General features: G+C 40.8%; 2 protein-coding genes across 2 annotated transcripts in view; both read right to left on the bottom strand.

The window, feature by feature from the left end:
* mtcl1 (microtubule crosslinking factor 1) overlaps positions 1-7,261 on the bottom strand; it is a 68,133-nt gene extending 60,872 nt beyond the window's left edge. Inside the window, exons 1-2 of the mRNA XM_073491763.1 lie at positions 7,049-7,261; positions 5,629-5,787 (exon numbers count right to left, since the gene is read on the bottom strand). Coding sequence (XP_073347864.1) covers positions 5,629-5,787; positions 7,049-7,246 — 357 coding nt within the window. The 5' untranslated portion in view covers positions 7,247-7,261. The remainder of the gene's footprint in view (positions 1-5,628; positions 5,788-7,048) is intronic.
* Positions 7,262-13,491: 6,230 nt separating this feature from the next.
* rab12 (RAB12, member RAS oncogene family) lies at positions 13,492-21,921 on the bottom strand. The gene is made up of 6 exons (XM_073491896.1): positions 21,520-21,921; positions 20,450-20,510; positions 18,108-18,246; positions 17,194-17,283; positions 16,624-16,728; positions 13,492-15,763 (listed from the first exon to the last, which is right to left on the bottom strand). The coding sequence occupies exons 1-6, from the start codon at positions 21,743-21,745 to the stop codon at positions 15,656-15,658; spliced, it is 729 nt and encodes a 242-aa protein (XP_073347997.1). The 5' UTR covers positions 21,746-21,921; the 3' UTR covers positions 13,492-15,655.
* Positions 21,922-22,833: the final 912 nt, after the last annotated feature.

Raw genomic sequence — 22,833 nt, 5'->3', positions numbered from 1 at the left:
TTCCCATTGGCGGAGTCAGACACAAGATATTAACTAGGTCAATGAGATTCCCTCACACTCCTCCGACAGGGAACCACAGCAGAGGAGAGGAGAAATATGAAGAAGAAGCAGATATGAGAATCAGGAGATTCTTCAAAGCCGACATCTCTTCTGCTGAGATCTTGGGAGAAAGAAGGAGCACGAGGCAGCTGATGTGACATGAATCAAACGATGTCTGCAGTGACTCTCGCTCAGACGCCGTTGATGGGACTTATTAAGAATTCAGGCATTCCCCACTCGTTCCTTTGTAGTCGTGAAACAAAACAACAAAAGACTCCAGGAGATACCCTCGATTCCTATTTTTACATGTGTGGGAAAAAAAATGCAAATACTGCCAATACTCAATACTGACTCGCTGACTACAACACAACACACACACACAACAGTGTTAGGTTGGTGTTTAAATGTTTAGAGGATGGTTACATCCCACTACAGCTGCTCTAAGGCAAAATGTGCTATCTTTGTACAGATGTCAGTCTCATTATTGCCAGTCTTTACGCTAAAATTATTATTATTATTATTGTTAATCTGATTTCTGATTTCTGCCTACACGCCAAAAAAATGGAGGTGAGTGGAATTTTGTTTGTGGTACCTACAAAGAAAATGGCAATTAAAAAGTTCCATTAAAATATGAGTCCCCGTTGTTCAATAATCTGCAGACCTTGCAGTTTTCAATGGAACTACTTTTTTACCAAAGAAATAGTCCCTTTGAAAGCTGTCTGCGCTGCTACATACCACACACCCCCTTGAATTAATCCATGTTTTGAGTGTCAGCAAATGAGAGTATCTATATCATATATCATAATGTAATGACACCTACAGCAAAGAGAAGCATATTTGTGGTAGTATGATCAGAGTGTGGTGTTTACACGAGTTAGCACAATAAAATACAGCTACACCTCCATATGTAGATTTACGCTTTCTTTTTGCTGTTCTGTCCTCCGGAGATCTGATGTCAAGTCAATTCTTCTGCATGTCAACAAATCTGACACGAGACATATCTGATACTCACTGAGGAGGAAAAGAACAGCACGACGGATTATTGTAATGAAAGATGAACTTATCACACTGGGGACAGAGAGCACCTAATAAATCACCTGATGCTCCTGTTATGCACGTTGACGTTTCATTAGTTCCATTTCATTACACGTATCAGCAGGCCTTTCTTCAAATGTCATGAGGGATGAAAAATCTCTCCACCAATCGCTGTTCGCCTGCTTACTGACCACACAAAGGCAGCAGCAGCAATTTGCTCTTCAAGCCAATACAGTAACAACAGAGGGTCCTGTCAACCAGCCCTCCTAAACTGTTTAATAATATCAGGTCTGTGAGCCGGGGAGCTGTGGTCGTATCGCAGGCAAACAGGGCCTACAGCCATCTGATTACAGCCATTCTCTGCCTCTCTGCCTCTTTGTCTTTCTCTCTCTCTCTGTCCCCTCCCATCAGGGTGCTGAAACACGCCATGCTGTTTTATAACAGGCCTTCTTGTTGGATTAATCCATGCAGGGGTGCCAATCTCTGGGCCAGAGTCACACCGTGTAGCCTCTGAGAGAAGAGAGCAGGCACAGGGACAGGAGGAGATGGGATTTAAAGGCCAGAGATGCCCAGACGTCTGAGGGCAGCTGCCCTTTTAACACTGTGGTGAGAAAGTGTGACAGGAAAATTAACTGAAGAAACTTGTTTGTATTCTAGAAAGTGTGTTACCACTTAACTTTAGTGATGAAACGACTGCAGAAGATCATTTAAAAAACTAAATGGAAGAAGACACAGGTGCCACGCATGGCTCAGGACTCATGGCATCCCGTCGTCCTGAGACGAGATCTTCCCCAGGAAGCCTTCAGGACAAAAGGGATTTTTGTATTTATATATGAGTTACTATCTCTTTCTACAACAGAGTGCGTCTTCTCATGCTGTTACCACAATTACTGTCACTGGCTACACAGCAGAGACCTACGAAAAATAAAAGGTGTTAAAATCTGAAATCTCACTATTGACCAGGGAAACACCCTATACTTTTCCTGATAATGCTATATTGTGAACAATAAATCAGCAGGAGGAGCGCTGGTTTGATGTTAGCTGTTAACAGCTAATAGCTCACAGCTAACAGAGCACATGGAGCCATAGGTGTCATTTACACTGAGGACGCTGGGGACAAGTTCAAACCACTTTTTGAAGGACCAATTCTGCCCCCATCTCTTTTTAAAAGCATAATTAGTTAAAAATAGTTAGCATCAAGAAATGTTAATTAAGAAATGAGAAGAAATTAATGTTGATACACCGTTAAGCAATTTGTTTTCCCGCTGTGACTGTTTACGCCGACCTTATACAATCACCTCATTACACTGCCTACAAACACACATGTTGAGGACTATTTAAAAGTTTTTTTTCTCATCTGAGCCTTTATGTCCCCACCACTTTTCAACACAAACTGATGCCCTTGAAGAGAGTTAACAGCTCAACACAGACAGGACTCAGAGAAACAGTTAAGGGAACAATTTCCTTTCCATTTTCCAAAATGATTTGAGAAGATGTTAATTACACCCTTGATTTCAGCTTAAAAAATGGGTCTAAATTTCAGATCTTGAGGCTTTCAGAGACTTGCATCACGGCAGACGAGCTGTGTGGAGCCATTTTAGGTTTTGGGCTTCTTGTTCCATTTTTAACGTTTTAAAACATGAATGCTTTTTGCTGTGAAGCTCCAGAAATTTTCTGTGGACTACAAAACTTCACCCGACTATCCATTGGCATAGTGGTGGGGAGATCAGGACTGAATTGTGGGTGAACTGTTCCTTTAAAGAGTAAATTGCAGCTTGATGTGACAACTCAACAAGTTTATATTAAACAAATGCACTGAAGCACTTTTGGTGCTCATACTTTTAACTAACTTATAGATGATAACAAAGTAAAGATACAACATGCATTTTAGTCTGGAGCCACGGTGCCACTGTGGGAATTAAGGAAGTAAAAAAACAAAAGGTGAGCGGAAGATTTTCACTGTGTTACATTACACCTGGGTCAAAATGTACAAGATCTAATTAAAGCAGGAAGGGGAAGAAACAACCTTTCAGTCCAGTTGAACCACATTCTTATCAGTAAAGCGTGCTCCTCCTCTCTGCTCTGTCACTGAGATTTATCTCTGTGACTGCAAAAGCAAAGGGCAAATTCTTAGATTCATCTATTTAAATTCATCCCTGACTAAGTGTATGTAAATACTCTTATCACCCCTCTGCTATCAACAGTAAAAGGATAAATGGGCTACCTTGCTGTGCTTTATGAATTTCACGGGATTTCAAAATGAGTACATGGTGATTAACTGGACCAAAAAAACGTGGATTCCGCGCAAAAATGAAAATATTGGGGCGCTGCATTGTAAATGCACACCTCTGGTAAGGAATGGGGGGTGGGGGCATGTGGTCACATGATGCAGAAGTGCAGATCCAGAGACGGCTTGTATTTTTCTGGGACAAACCTCGGGGGAACACAAAAAAATCTGCAATCATTTGGAGCAGCCGCTGTCAGAGCCTCCCTCTCCTGTTTCCCTGTGTACAACAGAGTCTGTGTCATCCTGTTTCTATGTATCGCAGCACTGCTCAGAATTAAGGGTCTGGAACCAGCAAATAACTCGTCATCTTACTGCTCGTCTGTCATTTCCTTCCAAGAGTTTACCAGCGTCAAGCTATGACAACAAAAGCTGGAATTTGCATATGCTGCATTAGCACATCTACACTTGACATGGATTTTCTGTCTTCATATGAGCACATACAGCTCCATCTGAGGCTGATGAGTTGCCTTCAAAAACAAAATGATAGGTAAGCTCATAAACTGTTTCAGAATATAGACTTGCAACCAGTGCAGAGGAGCAGAGGTCATTAAGAGTCACTGCGGCTCGAGTTGGGAATCAAACCAGCAGCACACGTGATAAAAACAGACACGGTTGCCAAGAGGAAAGTCACATCTCCATACTGACTGGTCTGGTATTAGCCTACTTTCTCTTCATTGCCAGACGGTGTGTTACCTGCTGTTGTCAGAATCGATTAGTCAAAGCAGCTGAACCCACTGAGAACAGCCTCCGCTCATCTTATTACCTGTGAGAGGAACCTTCCTTCACTGCTATCAAAGCAAATACTCTGCCCACTGATCAACGTGAGAGTAGCGTCATGCAAAAGTCCATAGAGAAAAGTCTGAATTCTGTACGTTAGCAAAACGGGTGCAAATACCATCAGTACCTCACAATACATTTATCTGAGATTCTAATGCTAACATATCAAGCAGAAATTTTTTAACTGATTAAAAAAAAAATGTATTTGAAGTGTGTCTGTACATTATAGTTACACTGGTAGGTGAAGATTAATCAAAACGTCTACAAACAGGGCTGAAATTAAGGCTCAGGTGTATCCTGTGGCTAACTTTATGACTGTACGCTTCTTGTTGACGTCTCCCAAAGCAGCATGCGAGCTGTAAGCATGCAAAATCTGCTGTAAGTGTTATTTTCATATTTAAATCAGTGTTAAGTAGCTCTTTAATCCAACAGTAATCACTGTTATAGAGTGTTTGGTCAGTAACCCATGTCTCTCCTCCTCCTGTAAAAGAGAAAAGAAATGTTCGGGTATCCCTGCCTACTTTATCCAATAAAGAGGCGGTCCTGTCTGATCGGGCAGAACAGGGAAAGCTACCAATTCCAGTGCTCCCTGTGACGGCTTATACTACCAAACAGGCCAAGTGATGAAAAACCGCTTGAAGAAAAGAAAGAGGCGAAGAGAGCTGCCTGCAAAAAAGAAAGGAGTCGTGCAAGTGTGGTGATGTAGAGAGGAGGGAGAGGACCGCTAACTGCACAATGGACAGGAAGCTAGCTAAAATGAACACAACACTTATATGAGCTTTGACTCTGCGCTGATAATCAGGAAGAAATACTCTTGGCTGAAGAAGCTGTTGAACTTCCTTTCCAGAGAGACGTTTATGGGAACCTGGAGGTTACCTTGTTAACACACTTCAGCTATGAGGCAGAGTGGTGGTAGCAACCTCAGACAGTATTCAGCAGAACTGTAGCTTTCTAGTATTCTTGAAGCACTCATGAGCTTCAAGGTTTGAATGCACCTAACTCACCTTTATTTCTTCTGCAACTTTTCTACCAGAATTCAGCCGTGAATAAGGACATCTTCATTTAGTTGTTTTAAAAATACCATGCATGTAGCCTGAAGTCACTCAGACGGTCTGTGCATCGTTCCACAAAGCGATTGTTTTGAAACGGCCGTCACAGAGCGTCTGTGTGATTGATGAAATTAATTCAGTGCAGTGACCCTGCTGATCAGGCCTGTGATTGCCATTGATCTGCAATAGACTCACATTAACTGAGATTTCCCCTCGTTTACATGCGAGAGAGAGGGGCCAAAGCACTTAAAGCATTTTAAATAGACAAGTGCCAGAGGTGGCGTCTGTATGACACGTATCTCGCCCCCTTCCCCGCAAAAGCCAGTCGTCTGCTTTATCACAGCTGAGCCAGGAAACATAACAGCTCTTTTTCGCATGAAAGCAAATGTCTTCCAGTGAGCTGCAGCGTACTAAAAAGCGTTTTCACAATTATCCCCTCACCTCTTTGGTCCTCTCCAGCTCGTTGTGCAGCGCCTGTTTGGAAATCTCCACCTCGATGATCTTCTGTCTGAGCAGCTCGTTCTCGTCCTCGGCCCGGCTGCGTTTGTCCTCCACGCTCTCCAGCTCGTTGTGCAAACGCACCGACACGTCTTTGGCCACCTGAGATCACAGCGACAGAACAAACACACACAAAACAGGTAATACAACATGGGTACATGAATATTTTATAATATGTGCCTTTAATACACAGAATACACCATACATACATACATATAAGGGCTCACATCTACAGACCAACAAACATAGAGTCAGCTCCATAAGTATGAGGAAAGCATTTGTTCTTTTGGTTCTGTTCACCACCACAATGGATTTAAAAGAAAACAGTTAGTGTGTGTTTTCAGTTCAGACTTTCAGCTTTAATTTGTCCAATTCCCTGTGGAGCCCTGAAATGTGGGGTGTATATAAATGGTTGTAATTCCTGCACAGTTCACGCAATATTGGTGTCAATACCCTTAAAGGTCTGCACTGAAAGCAAATCCATTGTGTTGGGCCGTCCATGTACAGAGCCGAAAGTGGTGTCACTGTCCAAACATGTATGGAGCTGATTGTACATACAAACCAGGGATAGACTGACATATCAAGCATATATCTGTGTTAAAAATCACTAAATCGATGCACAATCCTGTCATCCACAGCTGATTTGACCGATACATTTAAACAGTGTGGAGCTGAGATGATTAGTGAACTAAACATCTTTAAGTTTTGGGCCGATGATCAGCTAGAATAAGACATTTGACAGCATCAGGACAAGGGATGGTAATCTAGAACCAGCTCCAAATTGTCTGGCCGAATGTAATCAGTTCCTTCAGTTTATGCAGGCATGTGACGTCAAAGACATGCTAGTGCAAAGTCTACTCTGCTGGAAACTTGCAACAAGAAGGAGTCATGGCAGAGAGGAATGCGTGACTTTTTCTCCTCTGTTTCTACACTGTGTTCTAGTGATTAGCCCTGATGTCGTCAACAGTTCTGTTGTTCTGTTATGAAAACGAGGAAGAATCTGACCGATAAGTAGAATCGATAATGTCGTTGATGTCAACAACATCTTATCAATTCTCATCCCTAATGAGGTACTTGTTTTATACATTTTTATAGAGTAAAGGATAAATCCAAAAAACCTTCAACAGATAAATCGATCATGAAAGTAGTTGTTAGTTGCTGCCCTATAACAGTCTGAATGAAAAAGTCACTACTTTCTCAAACTTCTAATCCAGTTAAGAATCCATATTTCATTAGTCTGGGTTCAGTGAAGAGCTTAAAGATTCAGTTTTAAGCTTTAGCAAGTGGCGATGATACAATTCTGTGGAAATACTTGTAATAACCTGGTGTGAAAATTGTAAAATCTAAAAAATCTGACACTGACCTTGAGGTCCTGCTCCAGACTCCGGAGCAGCTCTCCGTCCACGTGGCCGGTCTGTGCGACCCGCAGGCTCTTCTGCTCTGCCTTTCGCAGGCGGTACTGCAGGATGCGGCAGTTCTTGTTGGAGCGGTCCAGTTCCCTCCGCAGCTCCTGCAGCTGGTACACCTCCTCCTCCAGGTAGCTGTCTCGCATCTCCTCCATCTCCGCCCGCAGCTCGTCCACTTCATCCTGAGAGAGCACACAGGAATACAGAGCCTCAAACTTGGGTTCAGTACCACTTCCACACTATGATAATGGATCAGAAGGTTGATATCCAACATTAGTGCCAACAAGTTTAGATTTTCCTTTTTTTACACCAATGAAAGTTGGCATTTACTGAAGTAGAACGCTGAGCTGCAAATAGTGCTCACTCCATGTTCACTCCGTTTTAACGTTTTCATTTTGCTTTGCAAACAGCAGTAAGTACTTTTATGTTTTCTGTTTTCTGACGACCAAGGTTGATGTCCAAGGCTGACATTTGTACCAAACTTGGCATATCACATGCTGATCTACACATTTTCAATAATAACAGAGGGACTTACATTTTTCAATTCAACAACATAAATTCAAAGAATTTTTAGGCGTTTCAGGCATAAAGCTTTTATAAAGAAGATGAAATATAATATACCTTTGTAGATTATGCTAATGCTTTGATATGATTACATATGAGTTCCAGTAATGCAAGTACTCTCAGTGCTGGTGATGTAACATTACTAGCTGGCCTCTAAGCATCTTATCTCTTGGATTGGATGCATTCATCTTCCCCATCTCTACCAACATGAAACAGCGCAGGCTTGAATAGAGGTTAAAAGACGAAGATTTATCTGTAGTACTACGATGGTTTGTTCGGTAACCTCGGGGGTAAAAGTTCGCCTCCATCCTGAGGAATCAGTGTGCTCAGTAGATTTCCCCTGGGACAGATATTCCAGGGGTTTGACTGGCAGCTGATGAAAAGACAATACTGAAGGAAGGAGTGTGTCAATTAAGGAAAAGTAAATCTATCCTCATTTGGAAAAGCACAGAGCCCATTGTTATGTGAGGAGGGCCCCGGAGGAAGGAGCTAATGACCTCGCACAGGGTCGGCCTAATCGATGGCCAGGTTAAAAGCAGAGCCAGAGGCTGAGCAGCGTCCTGGGAGCAGGTACATTCAGAGGATCTCACTGATGTTTATGAGAGCGTGAACACCGAGTCATCACCAGTACTTAGTCAGCTCTTTAAGGGTGTTAACTGTGGAGATCTTCACTGAGCAGCTGCGGTCAATAATTAGAAAATTTATATTTTTGTTCCAGAAGCCTATCTCCATTTACAGCACGACGAATGATTACTTTAATCATCGATCTCTTAGTTGATGACTTTTTTACCATCCAACAGTCCAAAACTCAAAGATAATTAATTTGTTATCAAATGACAAGGAAAAGCAGCAAGTCCTCAAACACTTAATGGCTTATCAAAATATATGTTGTGAAGTTTATAATAAAGCCTGACCTATTATCGGACAATATTGGCCTATCACAAATATATATCGATCTCTGTGTAAAGCTTTTCTGATGTCATTTTTAACAAAACATCATGTAGAAAAAGATGCTTGCAGATATAACAATTATTCCCCAGTGAGTTTTATTGTTTCAGTGCACTGATGTCATTTTGGAGTGTTTGATGATTACATTTTAGGGATCATTGCAAAAAAAAAAGTGCGTTTATGTATATATTACAAGAAAATGTACCTGATATATCCACATTGGAATTTCTTTACTTCCTAATATCGGCATCGGTCCAAAAAATCCAGTATCGGTCGGGCTCTGGTTTATAATCAGAAGCTTAAGATCTATAATAAATGCACTCTCGATCAGCTCATCAATAATTAACTTCTAAGCTGTGGACCCAGGCTTTTAAAAATCATTAGAAGTTAAGGGGTAAGTCTATCAATCCCTTACTTGTTTGAGGGAATATTCTGGCAGCAACAATGTTTTCTTTTTTTTTTTCAACTAAAAATGCTAAAAACCTTCCAGCTTCTGAAAATAGAAGTTTTGCAGCTTTTCTACGTTTTTTGTGATGGGAAACCAAATTGTCTTTGAGTTTAGAGCCCAACCGATGTCGATATATCGGCCGATATACACACATTTTTGAAATGATCCCTCAAATGTGGGGGACTACTTGTGACAAAGATAAGTAATGAAGGTAGGATATATTTTTTACAGACGCACAATAAACTTAATTATCTAAAATGACACCAGCGCACTGAAACAGTAAACTTACATGGAATTTAATAATCAAAAATTACCCAAGCATCTTCTTCTGCATTATAATCTAAAAAAAAAAAAAAAACCAAACACTTATCAGACAAGATATATGCTGATACTGATATATCTGTGGTAGGCCGATATCGGCCACTAATATCAGCCAACCGATATTTCGGTCAGACTTTGGAGTTTAGGACTATTTTGTTTTAGGAAAACAATCAGTTTGAAGGCGACACCCTGGGCTGTGGGAACTTTCAATAGTCTTTTTTCATAATTTTCTGACAAATTACAGACCATGACATTACCTTTTTGATTGAAAAGAATTTGGTAGATTAATCATTAATGAAAACAATTATGGCTGCAGCTATTAATCTATTAATTTCTTGATTAATCGAATTGTTTCTTCAATAAAAATGATGAAGATGCCTCTTACAAGCACCGAAATCTGAGAGTGACAAATGTTTTGTTTTGTCTAACCAAAAGTCCCGAAACCAACAGATATTCAATTTAAAGTTATATTAAATAGAGAAAAGGAGAAAAACTTAACATTTGAGAATCTGGCAGAAAATGTTTCAAACTTTTTCCTGACTGATGACTCAAACTGAATCATTGATTATCAGAATATTTGAAAATAATTGTTAGTTTCAGCCCCAGAAAACAGTTTCTTGACCCAATTATGTAGAGACAGTACACAGGATGAAATCCCCCTCACAACCTCTTTTTATCTCGCTCTCCTCTTCATGCAATCAGAAGCAGCAAAAACAGATGAATATATAATCTAGAATATAAATCAGATGAAGCAAAAATAGAATAAGCATGGTAAACATGTTTTTCTCTGAGCAGCAGAGGAGACACTGATGGGTACTCCCATACATTTTGGGGCCTGGAGGGTGGGGGAGGTGGAGGAGTCCACCTCAGAGTCCCAGCTGGCAGACTGACAGCCGTGCAGGAGGGTGCTTGAACCCAACACACATGGGACATCTGACTGTTATCAAGTCCTGTGGGATAAAGCCATTACAGCCAGAGCCAGCAAAGCTGATTAACTCTCTTGTGTTTTCCAGCGAGCCAGAGAGAGAGACACAGACATGCGTGATCAAGTTTGAAATAATACTCAGAGTAACATACAAATAAACCTGTCTGCCATCCGATAAAAAAAAGAAAAGAAAGAAAAACTGCAAGACTATTTGCCGCATTATCCGTTTGCCTCCCCTCCCCAACTTATGGGGATAGCCTACTTAAAGAAGGGGGGGAGGGGGATCCTGCATGGTATCTTCAAACAGGATCCTTGTGCAATAGGTGAAAAATGAAGAGGACACTGATTAGAAACTACTGTGCATCCCTCAGGACAATGTGTTCATGGAGACCATGTTACTCTCCGTGTCCCAGATGCAACAGAGGGGGGACAAAATGTTGAGTCTTTCTGTCAAAATAGACTTGACAGCAACAACATAGCACACTAAAAGTCTAAGCACACACCGGGGTGAAGCCACTACCAATAAAAGTCCCATCAATAAAGGTCAGATCCACGGGGGAAGCCATGGGAAGGTTAAAAAGACGACATGATGGATGGAGAATCGACAGAGGGACTTCATGGGGTTGACAGCTGGGCATTAGAGGAAAAGCGTTCAGATTGCAATAAATTATACATTCAGATTATGCATTTAATTAGTGAGCAGGTGCAAGTTGCTCAAGGACACTTTAAAAAAACAGGTGATGTTGGGGACTGAAAGCGGGACTGTCCTGCAAAGAGACAGATCCCAGTCCTGTCTGGGGAACAGCTGCTTCTGGATGAGAGATTACAAGAGCCTGCTGATAAATGTGGTGTTTTTTAAATGTAGTTTTGAACTGGGTGCTCAGCAACAAATACGCATAGTAGAAACGACTGTAACTTGTTGAGATAACACGGCCATACCTTGAGGTAGTCGTTTTCAGATCTCAAATCTTCAACCTCCCGCAGCAGGTCCTCCTCGGTCACATCCTTGGTACCTGGCAGTCTGAATTGTGCGCTTGATGAAGGTTTCTCCTGCTTGTGTTTCTCTCCGTGCGCCCCCGGAGCTGGCTGAGCCTGAGACATGCTTCCCTTGGCGCTGGAAGCCTCTGTTGTGCGCAGCGGAGCATCAGCAGCCGCTCCGGTCGCCTCTGCCCGCAGCGGATTATCTGCTCCCAGCTGATCCCGGTCACTGGAGCCGGTACCAGACTCGGCGTCGCTGCTAGCGGCCGGTGCCAGCCTCTGCTCGTCCGACAGCGGCTCGGACGGGCAGTCTGACAGGTCTGAGCTGCTGTCGGTCTGGCTGACCCGGCCGAGAGGCGCTCCGGTCGGTACCCGGATCGGGGATCCATGGCTGAGAGGGCCCGGGGACCCCGAGGCTAGTTTCCCCTTCTTGCTCTTGGTGAGGACGGGACTGCTGGTGCTGTCCGGTTTGATGCTGGCGGCTTTGGGCTCGGCTGCTGCATGCTGGGGCACCTTTAGGGGCTTTTTCGCCACAGAAGACTTGGCGTGACTTTTTGCGGTGGCTAGTTTCTCCTTGGACCCGGTTGTGTTGCGCCTGGAGTTGCGGTTCGGATGGGCCAAGGAGGGCAGTGAGGCAGACTGCTGCTGCTTGTTGAGTTTGGGGGATTTGGGTACGATGGCAGGTGGTTTGGTGGAGCGGGAGTGCACATCCTTGAGGAAAGGTCTGGCCGGGGAAGGAGCTCGGTTCAGCCTCTTCTTCTCCAACTGGTGGTTCTGCGGTTTGGTGTCGCTGCCAGAGCCATTGGAGCTCTCCATTATACACCGACACCGGCAGCAGGGGGGCGATGAAGGAAACGATCAATCCACAACACCGCGGAAAATCTCTGACATGCGACACCAGAAAAACAGCCAGCTCTCTCTACCTTCTTCCTTGTCGGGTTGGGGATGCGCATCCTGCGTCGGGCTAAGATGTTTTACTCCATCTCGTCTGCATTCACCAGGTTGTCATTGTAGTCCCCTCTGGAGGAAACACTGCAATAAAAAAAGGGATTACTGGGACGGATGGGATGACAGACAGGTTGCATCTGCAGACAGGGCTCGTAAGGCTCAAGTTGGGAAGAAAAGAGTCAGCCCTCTTCCTCCTCCGCAGATCGGGTCTCCATCCCTCTGTTACACCGGGCTGTGACTGTCGGGGCCCCCGTGTCTCGCACCCCCTTCCCACTCCCTCCTATCTGACATGTAAGATCTGCAATCGCTGCGGTGTGAGGCTCGACGCCCGTGATTTTCTGCGGGGCGCATGCGCTCCAGCCTCACAAGCGCCCAAGCACACCCCTTGTTTTCTCTGGGACCAGGTCTGACACGCTTTGGTGCGCATGCCCTAATGACACACACACTATTGGCTGCTGAACACCTTCACATGAGGTGGAGAGATGGATTCAAGAGATACTATTACTCAGCTCTATGTATGGAAAATCTTATAAATCAATCTCAGAAATCAGATCCTCAAATTAGTGGTTTCATCCCCAAGACCCCAATCTGAAGTAAAAACACATCTACTGAAAAATTCAATGAAAAAAATGCATTAAAATTGAGAAAATTGTCATTTTGGCAGTCAAACAGAATAGATTTGAGAGAAAAACTATCAAAAACACAATGAGAAGAATGTTTTATTGCAAGTAAAATATATTTGTGATTCAAAATGTATTAATGTGAATCACAAACTTTTGTTTGCAAATCCTAAAGTTTCATCTGAAAGTCCAAAACGTTTGTTTGTGTATTTAAAACTTCAGAAAAGTCAGAAAATTGCGATCTGCAATAAAACATTTTCTGATTGCAGTTTGGAAAGTTTTGCTCTCAAACTCATATTTTGTTGGATTGTTCTGTTTGCTCTGTGAAATTATTTATTCTTATTATACTTCTTATACTGCACACTGTGTGTTACAATTCCAAATGCAATTATCCTTTGCAAATTGGCCACCATGGTCATATTTGTATGTGAAAAGTGAATATGTATAGTCTATTTGTATTTACAGTAGTATTTTATTCTATCTATGCTTTGCTTTTATCTTTCAATTTTCTTATCTTTCACCCAATCTGTAAGCTGCTATAACATATGAATTACCCCAGTGAGGGATCAATAAAGTCTCTTCTTATACCCCTCAGATCATCCCCTCGGTAAAGACACACACCACAACACTATGAAACCGAGACCATCATCTGGTAATAAATATAGATATCTTTAATTGCATTTCATTAGTTCAAGAATGCCACAAGTTATAAATACCACAAATTTGCTTTAAACATGCCAAAACTTTTCAAAGACTTATAGTAACAGGTTTAATACAAAGTACAGTCTTCCATCTTAAAGGATACACATTTCAAATAAAAGCATTTATCGTTTTAAAATGTATATTTAAAACACTGAGTAGTATAAGGCTTGGCTATTAAAACAAAGACCTCAGGGTTAGTGCCAAATGCTAAAAGTCAGCGGGGGACAAATGAAAAGTTTGATTCCAAAGAAAACAATATCAACGCACAAGGGATGAGCCTGCGGGGAGTTTGTCGTCTGCTGGTTGATGATCTTATTGCGAGATGTGCTTGTATGTCGGTGATTTTTTCGTTCACAAAGATCTCTTATTTTCAACTGTTTATGTTTTGGTATGAAACTATTCATTTGTTAGAATACATAATGTGCCATTTTAAGTCCACAAAAGCTTGACAGTAACATAAAACCTCAACAAAAAAAAACAACAAAAAAACCAATAGCGGGTCAGTTTAAGTCATTTTAAATCAGGTCCTTGAACGGGCTCATCCTTCCTCAACTTCAGACTTTTACTTCAACATGACAAAACAAAACAGAGACACTCACAGTGCTACATTTGCTAATATTGCATTAATTTAACAAAAAAGACGGAAGAATTAAATGACTATTAATGTCTATGAACACAGGAGGGCTTAACATGCACAGCCTAATTTGTTTTTAATGTGCAAGCGATGGGATATCACCAAACGGCCAAATTATAAATTCAAAACGGCTGCCCTCCTCTAAAAAATCAACTAGTATCTTTATGAAGATGTTTATCTTTTTGTTATGAAACTCTAAATAAATCAAGTCTGCAATAAAAGCCTGTCAAAATGAGCCGATCAAGGTTTCCTGAGTCATTCAAATACAAAACAAACCTTCCTGCACTTGTCCCCAAAAAGAGAAACTCAAACATTCTTCTTGAAGTTGTATCTGAATCCAAAGGAAAAACATCAAAAACAAAACACTTTGCAATATTAGTAACAAAACCAAAACAAAGGCTAAAACCATGTGTGTGTGGGTGTGTGTACTAGCTATTTAATGTCTCTATTTCCTCTAAAAAGCCAGAAACACACATGGAGAATGCCCCTGTGAAATCCCTCAAAGACTACATTACCCATCTCTCCTTGCATCACTTCATCAGGGCGTGGAAGATTTCAGAGAGGCCACTACCGAGGAGGCAACATCGATCTTCACTAGCGCTAAAAACTACAAGTTTCTTTTTCCTCTTGTCAGCTTAACTAGATAAGATGGATTGTAGTGCAAAACGTTACAATTTATACACAAGTGAAATGAGCCGTTCCAGCCACTTTTACACCTTAAGGCGAAGGAATACAAACTGATATGATCACCACCACGCAACCACCTCCTGCTGGCTACAGAAATCTGCACCTTGTCCAGTCGTTACAGCAACACACCGTATTTACATCATGTGCTTTTGTTTACCTCAAGTCAACTTGTCGCTTGATAATAATACCTATTTAGAAGAATATAAAACTACTGTACCAACACCAGGAATTTTAAACTGAACTGTAGAGATGTGAGATATTGTTATCCCTTTTCTGGAAGCTAGATGATGCAGAGACCGTCGGGGAAACTCAACACAATATCAAACTTAGTGTACAGTATGTGTGCGGACTAAAAGGAAGAGAACAAGCCCCTCGATAATCCCCCTCCAATATAAATGTGCAACTGCTATCAGAGGGCTCTCTACCTCGAAGGCACCTGCGGGGCACAGCTAGCCATACGGTCCGAGGAATGAGGTAGTCTGGGGTCGAGTGTAGACAGAAGGGTGGTAGGAAGTGGGTGATTCACCAGGCCGAAGTGTTGCTGTGGTACATAATGTAGTGTACAGTTGCGAATCGGGGGAAGATAATACTGGTTGTTAAGAGAGTCCATGCATCTTAAATCAGCAGTCAATAGCTTCAAACTGCTGCTGTTTGCTGCACCCTGGTGGTAAAGTTGGTACTCTGCACGTGTGAGCTGAGTGTGTGAGAGTGAGAGTGTGTGTGTGTGTGTGTGTGTGTGTGTGTGTGTGTGTGTGTGTGTGTGTGTGGGATGGGGGACCAGTCCGACTCTCAGCAACAGCGCATGCGGGGAGGCGGCAACTCCGGAGGCACTTCCGGTTCAGGCTGCAGAGACAGGACGCTGTTGGAAAGCTCCTTGTTGGGAACCTCCAGAGGCATCTGTTGGATCAGGATAAAAGGACAAGTCAGAGAACACCATCTAATTTTAGGCAGTATGTTTCAGATTATATACACAGTGACTTATTGAGTGCAACGGCTGAATAACCCTCAATTTGTAGAAAATGTAAGATAACAGGGAATAAAGTTTTAAGGAGCAAAAGAATCACAGCGTCGATTATATTCCTTTGTCTGTGTAAGTTTTATGTAAAAGAGAAAGACTGTGAAAAGAAACACAAAAACAAAATTCTTAAAGGAAAGAAGAGCAGAAGAAGAAAGCTTTAAAATGGGGTACTTGTTTTGCACATGACAAGGTGAGCCCTGGCATTAAAATGACCAAATCCCCATAAAAAGAAAGGTAACAGCGCTGGTAACAAAAGAGCAATAAACAAACCAGTTAGCCAATATTCTCAGTTGATGTTAACTTATCAAGTTTAAATCAACATAGCCACAAATATTGGCCGATGAGTGACAAGAAACTGCAGCACAGAAATGCGAAAGATATGTTTGCAGTAATTAAGAAACAGTGTCTCCTTTACATAATTAGTCTTTGCCTTACTTTAATTATGTTTGTTTATCAGTCTTCAACTGTGTAAAAAGAGATTTTTAATCTTAATGAGACTTCTTTCTGGTTACATAAGGGTTAAAAAAAAAAAAAATTAGAAATAGTTTGTCCAGCAGGCACTTCAAAGTTTTTTTTTTTCAATCAATTATATCAATTTTAAATGTCAGTCATGTTTTATGTAAAAAAACAAACATCAACTTATATATCCTTATCAGATTTTTTAAACTTTCAAATATTTATGTCAATATCAACCTAAAAACAAAAGGTTTTGGTGAGGCTCTACTGGAAACACACCAACCTTGCTAAGGATGTCATCCACAAGCTTCAGGAAGATCTCGTCAACATTGAAATTATCCTTGGCACTAGCTTCGCAGAAGCGCATTCCACTTATTCGAGATGCAAACTGTAACACAAACAGAGTAAAATGACCTCAGTGTCGGCAAAGAACAACTGAATCACTCCATGGGAGCGGAAATTCAGCTGCACAACACAAGACAAAGTCAGTCAACAACTGGAAACTTTATGAAAAAATCTCTCCTCTAGATTTAATGCAGTTTTTTGATACGCATGCTGCTTAGCAACACAAATGTGTCTGGAGGAGGAAGTCAGTGTGTCTCTAATGTACACAGAGTCCATGTTTGAAGACAATCCGCTGACACACTGAAAGTATCTATCAATTCTAAATTCTGCATTTTTCACATTTTTGTTTTTTGATTTTTTTCACTGTCTATTTGTTCTTCTCACACATCAACATATCTTCCGTTTGTGCATTTTCTTGTAGATACTTTGATCTGCTCTGATTCATAGGAACTGAACATGTGGTTTGGTGACGTGAAGTTAAATGGGAGCATTTGTGTGTTGAACGTACTCTCTCTCCCTGCTGTCTGGAGATGATACGATCAGTCTCACAGTCCAGCTTGTTCCCGACCAGGAGGAGCTCTGCTTCCTCTGAGGCGTACTGACACAAAACAGAAAGCAGACAGGAAAAAGGTCAGGACATCATCAGCCTCCCTTTTAATAAAAGTCAAAGCAGATTATTGTAATGAAATCTGTTCAGCATACTGTCACGATGAAAACTTGTTCATCAGTGCAGCAATTAAAGGGAGACTTCACAAAAATTGGATAGTGAGGTTGTTATTCTAAAAAAATAAATAAAAACATTCTGGGCTTGTGGACTATTTTACACAGTGTGATTTAGCAACGTTACAAATAATTCTCACTTTCTTCTGTAAAGCTGCAGTGAGATACTGTGAGGACAGAATTTGTTTCACTGTTTAATCCACTTCCGCTAAGGTGGGACAAACAAAGAATATTTAATATTAATGAAAACACTTTTTTTTTTTTAAATGGCTGATGCAGTGTGAGGAGTAATCACATATAAAACATCCTACAAAATGAATCATTTCAAGCCACTTGGGACTAAAGTTCACAACAAAAATTCATTTCAGCTAACATATCATTATCAGAGTTTTTAAACTCTAAAACCTAGTACCTGTTAGGCTACGCATTTCTGCAAAAGGACACCTTAATTAACCTCTAGCACTCTAGCTCATGTAACTGCTACCAGAGCTAGTGAGTAAAGACAGAGGTACAAGTGAAAGGTGAATGTCAGAGGAGGTATGGCTGCAAGATTCATGGCAGAAACCAAGGAATTGCTTTGTCACTCAACAAGAAAAAGGGTTGATTTATAACACACACAGGAGAACACAAGGACAACACAGAAAGTCAAATTTTATCCATGAGACCAAAAAAAAAAATTCAGCAGTGTGAGGGTTTTTTCACCTTGTCTATCATTTTCATCCACTTGGGCAGGTCGTCAAAGGTCTCCTGCTTTGTGATGTCATAGACTAGCACTATTCCCTTGGCACTTCTGTAGTAGGCTGATGTGATGCTGTTGAACCTCTCCTGGCCAGCAGTGTCCCTGGACGAAATTAATGAAACCCAAAGTAATTAAAACTCTGCACAGTCAGTGCAGGGTCACAGAGACCCTTCGGAATACCTAACAGCTGATTGGTCGATTTGATCCGAGGCATATTTCAATCATTAACGATGACTATGACTAATAGAACAATATTTTAAGGAAAAACTAAGATCAAACAACAAAAGAGGGAAGAATCAGTTTTAATTAATTCAATGTAATTTATCAATAACAAACATTCAAAGAATTTCACATTTCTTTAGTTAGTATGTACATCATTCATTTTAAAGCACTGTGTGGGCTAAATCTGGTATCCACATTATACTCTGGTATCTACAGTAGCTAAAACAAATACAGATTTTTAAGATTTCTGTTCCAAAATGAGACATCTACAATTTAAGATTACGCCCCATGAACAGATATAAAACGATTGGTAACTCATACCCCCGACTTTAACCCCCATATCTATAAGCATTATAACATTTTAAGAATGGTTTATAAGACAATATAATGTAGTTGTAAGCTGATATAGGCATTTAATAATGTATCTGTGGTCACATGTGCTGTTGTATTAACAGATAATGAAAGACAACATAGGAAAACACAGTTGTAATTAGGAATGGGACAATACAAGATTTTATGGCAGATCGGGATAAAAACTCATATTAGTTGCATAAGCATTCAGGAAATTAACGCTTCACTATAATAATGTAGAGGTGAACATTTCTAATTTCTAAATGGATGAGTGGATTCATTTTAGGCTATGCTATGATTCAGCTAAAACATCTGATTGTGGGTTAACAGTAGTTTGAGCTCCACTCACAGTGAAATGTGTTACTGTACCTTCAGCCAGCTAGTCTCTCCCTGTTCCCCATGTGAGTCACAGTCAGGCTTATGAGCAGAAGAGCGGACAGAGACACAGCAGCACAGTGGCAGGGTTAGGTAAGGCCGGGCGTGGCAATTGATGGAGCTTGATGTGAGCGGTTCAACATGAGAGATGAGACACAGAAAGGACGGTCACCCCGAAAGGGCAGGTCGAGAACGGGCAGAGGAACGGGGATAAAACGGGACGGGGTGAAGGGCAGAGGTGACGTCGAGGTGGGAGGGGGTGTTAGTGAAATGGACAGGTAATGAAATAAGCAGTGGAGTCCCACATTTAAGCCAAGCACCGTCACACACAATCAATGCAGTCATACTCAAAAGAAAGCTTCCTCAATGTCATTTGTGGTGTGTTACTCATTTCTTTAATTGTCGGACAAAAGTACCAGATGTTCTCATAATGTAGTTAAGGCCTAGTGAGAGTCACAAGACACAAGTAGAGGCATAATAGAATCAAAGTACTGAAATTACATCCTCTCTGTAACTGGTGGGCTATTTGAGAAATAACACTGGTGCTTCATGAGCTCTGAATCAGGGCCGACATTTCTGATTTTTGAAATTCAAATAATATATTAGAATAATGAAGTGAAACAAAAAGGCAATTCAGTCTGATGATCAAGCTACAATAACAATGTATGCCTCCAGTCGCTACACAGTTGACAATTGACCAACATTTGCAAGAATCTCAAGTATTGTGACAAAAAGTGGATTTATTCCTGTTAGTTTACCTCGTTATTAGTCACTTCTTAGTCACAGTCTATTAAAGCAAGACAACTACTACTACTTTTAAGTACTTTAAGACAAACCCAAATTCTGCAGGTGTGTCTGATTAATTCAGACAGGAAAAAGCAAAAAGAAATCACTTCAAAACATGGGCTTGTTTGTAGTGTATAGTGTAGTTTCCAGTAAATATTCTAATTTAGGTGTACACATACATATATGGCGAGGCTGACTCGCCATTTATCTTATAACTGCCAGCAAGGAGCTTCTTCAGGAGGGCACATAGCGTACAGAATATCAGACAACAACATGGTCAGTATGATCATGTGCTGCTCTACATGAAGTTAAAAGTTATATTCCCACTGAGCCACAGATTTTTAATATTAACTCTTCATGTTAATGGTTGACAAAAAATGTTTTGGCATTCCAAAACATACAATGGCGTAATTTCCAGGAAATCCTATTTGCACATGCATTCACCATTACCCAGCACCCAGTGAGCCACCAGTAGGTATCGTTAGAGCAGCCTGCAGGGTGATAGGGCACACACAGGAAATGCACCAGGCAGGGGAATAAAGGAACTGGAGACTTCTGCCCAGTTACTCACCATATCTGAAGTCTGATCTTCTTCCCTCTCAGCTCCACTGTCTTGATTTTGAAGTCAACTCCTGTGAGCGGAATCACAAACACAAATGTCGACACGTACAAGTACCAGTATCTCCAGAACAAGCTGCATTTAAAAAAAAAGACTTTCTTTCTTTGTATTAAAGGGGTTATGTTGTTTAATTTAATGGGATGTTTCTTTGCATGATAGCTGCAAAACAAGGCATTTTACACCTGTGTCATGCTTTTGAAAGCTGAGCACAATCACAGTGGTCTGCTGTGAAAAACAAATTGTGACACCAGAAAACATTTTCAGCCAGACTTGAGTGACATGTCTCCTCCATGATCTCTGTGATGAAAGGAACAAAATATTAGCGTCAAGTTGTGTCACAGGAATGACAGAGCACAAAATGGAGCTCTGCCATATCAGCTGATGGTGTGTGACTATTTTGGGATTGGACATGATGGCTGACTGTTGTACTGGTCACAGGACTGTTTATCCAATTCCATATATTTTGCTTGTCCTGTATTTAAAGATGCAAACATCTATAGTCATGGCACAGCAATTTCTCACAAGGTACTGACTTCAATTAAATACCAGTAATCAATGAGTTTAAATAATTATGTTTTGTATATGTTATGTGTTTTTTATATAGACACATCTAGAAACATGCATGTGTCAAGTTTATTGTTGCAGACCCATGCTATTCAGATAATAAGTTACCAAGTCTCTTTCTTACTGTGCTGAGCTCTAAAATCCCTGCTAGAACTCATTTTAACAGCCTAAACAACTGCAACAACCACCCAAAACAGTACTCTAAGCCATAAATTTGTGTTTGTCTCATAGCTAGGATAAGTTTCGTTAGCTAGTGTTGTTGTTACCGTTAGCTTAAGTAAGCTAGCTACAGCTAGTAGTACAACCTCTGTTCAGTCCCATTACACAGTCAGGTTAGGAGACAATGTGTTTATAGCATCCAGCTAGTGTAGTTAGAGTCACTATCTTCCAGTAAGTAGACGGAGCCCTGCTAAATGCTGTCAATAAAAAGTTGACAAAAACAAGTCTCCTGTCCTCACCTACGGTCGATTTGCACGCTTCGCAGAAAGTGTCGTCGGTGAATCTCTCCATGAGGCTGGTTTTACCAACCCCGCGGGAGCCGATAATGATAATTTGTAGTTTAAAATCAGCGGGTCTGGGAGGCATCTTCCTGCGGCGCGACTGAGCCCCCAGAGCGGGGGACGAGTTCGCGGAGCCCCCGCCGCCACCGGCGGCCCTCCGCGGTATGTCATATCTCGGATCCATCAGTAATTCCACATTTGTAATTACGGTTAAAAAAAAATAAACAATAACTCGTAAATTGTTATACAGTCGAAATGATGCGCTGTCGCCAACTTTCTTACGACTCAGTAGAAGTTTGAGAAAGTTTGTCACTCGCCGACAGTTGTTGTTGTTCAGCCATTAGAGACCGGAGCCGTCATGACGTCATTAACCACACTACAGCTCATTTCCGCTTCCGGCGCGTCGCTGTAATTTTCTTCTTCTTTTTTTTTTCTAAAACAAAGATTTGTGGTTTGTAGTAATTTAAGAATAAATGAGCTGTAAGCAGCTGTCACGAACAATAATCGCAGTCCGTATTAAAATGACTGCTCATCAGTTAAGAGTTACTCACAGTGATGGAATGTAACTGAGTACTTTTACTCCATTACATTTATTGAATAACTATGGCTACTAGTTACTTTAAATATTGCACCATCATTCTAAATTAAATCATTCCATTGGCAGTCAGAAAAAAAAGAAAAAACACTGACTCAGACCCAATAATCAGAAAAATCCTGAATACTGGATCCAATAATCGGCCCAGCTGATAACCGGTCGAAGTGTAAGTGCAAGTGTAGAAAAATGTGTAATTTTACTTTTACTATTATTCGTATGGGTGACTTTCACTTCTACCAAAGTAATACTATAACACAAAATCTTTACTTTTACCCTGCTTTTTAAAGCACATAACATAACAGTATTATCGTATATGTTGAACGATATGTGCTGATATATAACTTTTTTTTACAGCACATAATGCAGAAAAATATGCTTGGGGTCATTTATAATTATCATAATGTCAGTAAAGTCTACTGTTCTACTGCACTGAAGTCATTTTAGACAATAAACTATTTTGTTAAGCTGTAAAATACCCTCCCACATTGGTGGGAAAATTGCAATTATATATATATTGCAATATATATATAATAGACACAATAGAGATTATATATATAAAATCTCTATAGTAATTATATATTCTCTATTTTAAATCACAATAGAGATTATATATATAAGATTATATATAATCTCTATTGGGATTAGAGAATATATAATCACAATAGAGATTATACATA

This window comes from Pagrus major, chromosome 21, assembly GCF_040436345.1.
Source record: "Pagrus major chromosome 21, Pma_NU_1.0".
Taxonomy (NCBI): Eukaryota; Metazoa; Chordata; class Actinopteri; order Spariformes; family Sparidae; genus Pagrus; species Pagrus major.
This window is presented reverse-complemented; position numbering and strand designations above follow the sequence as displayed.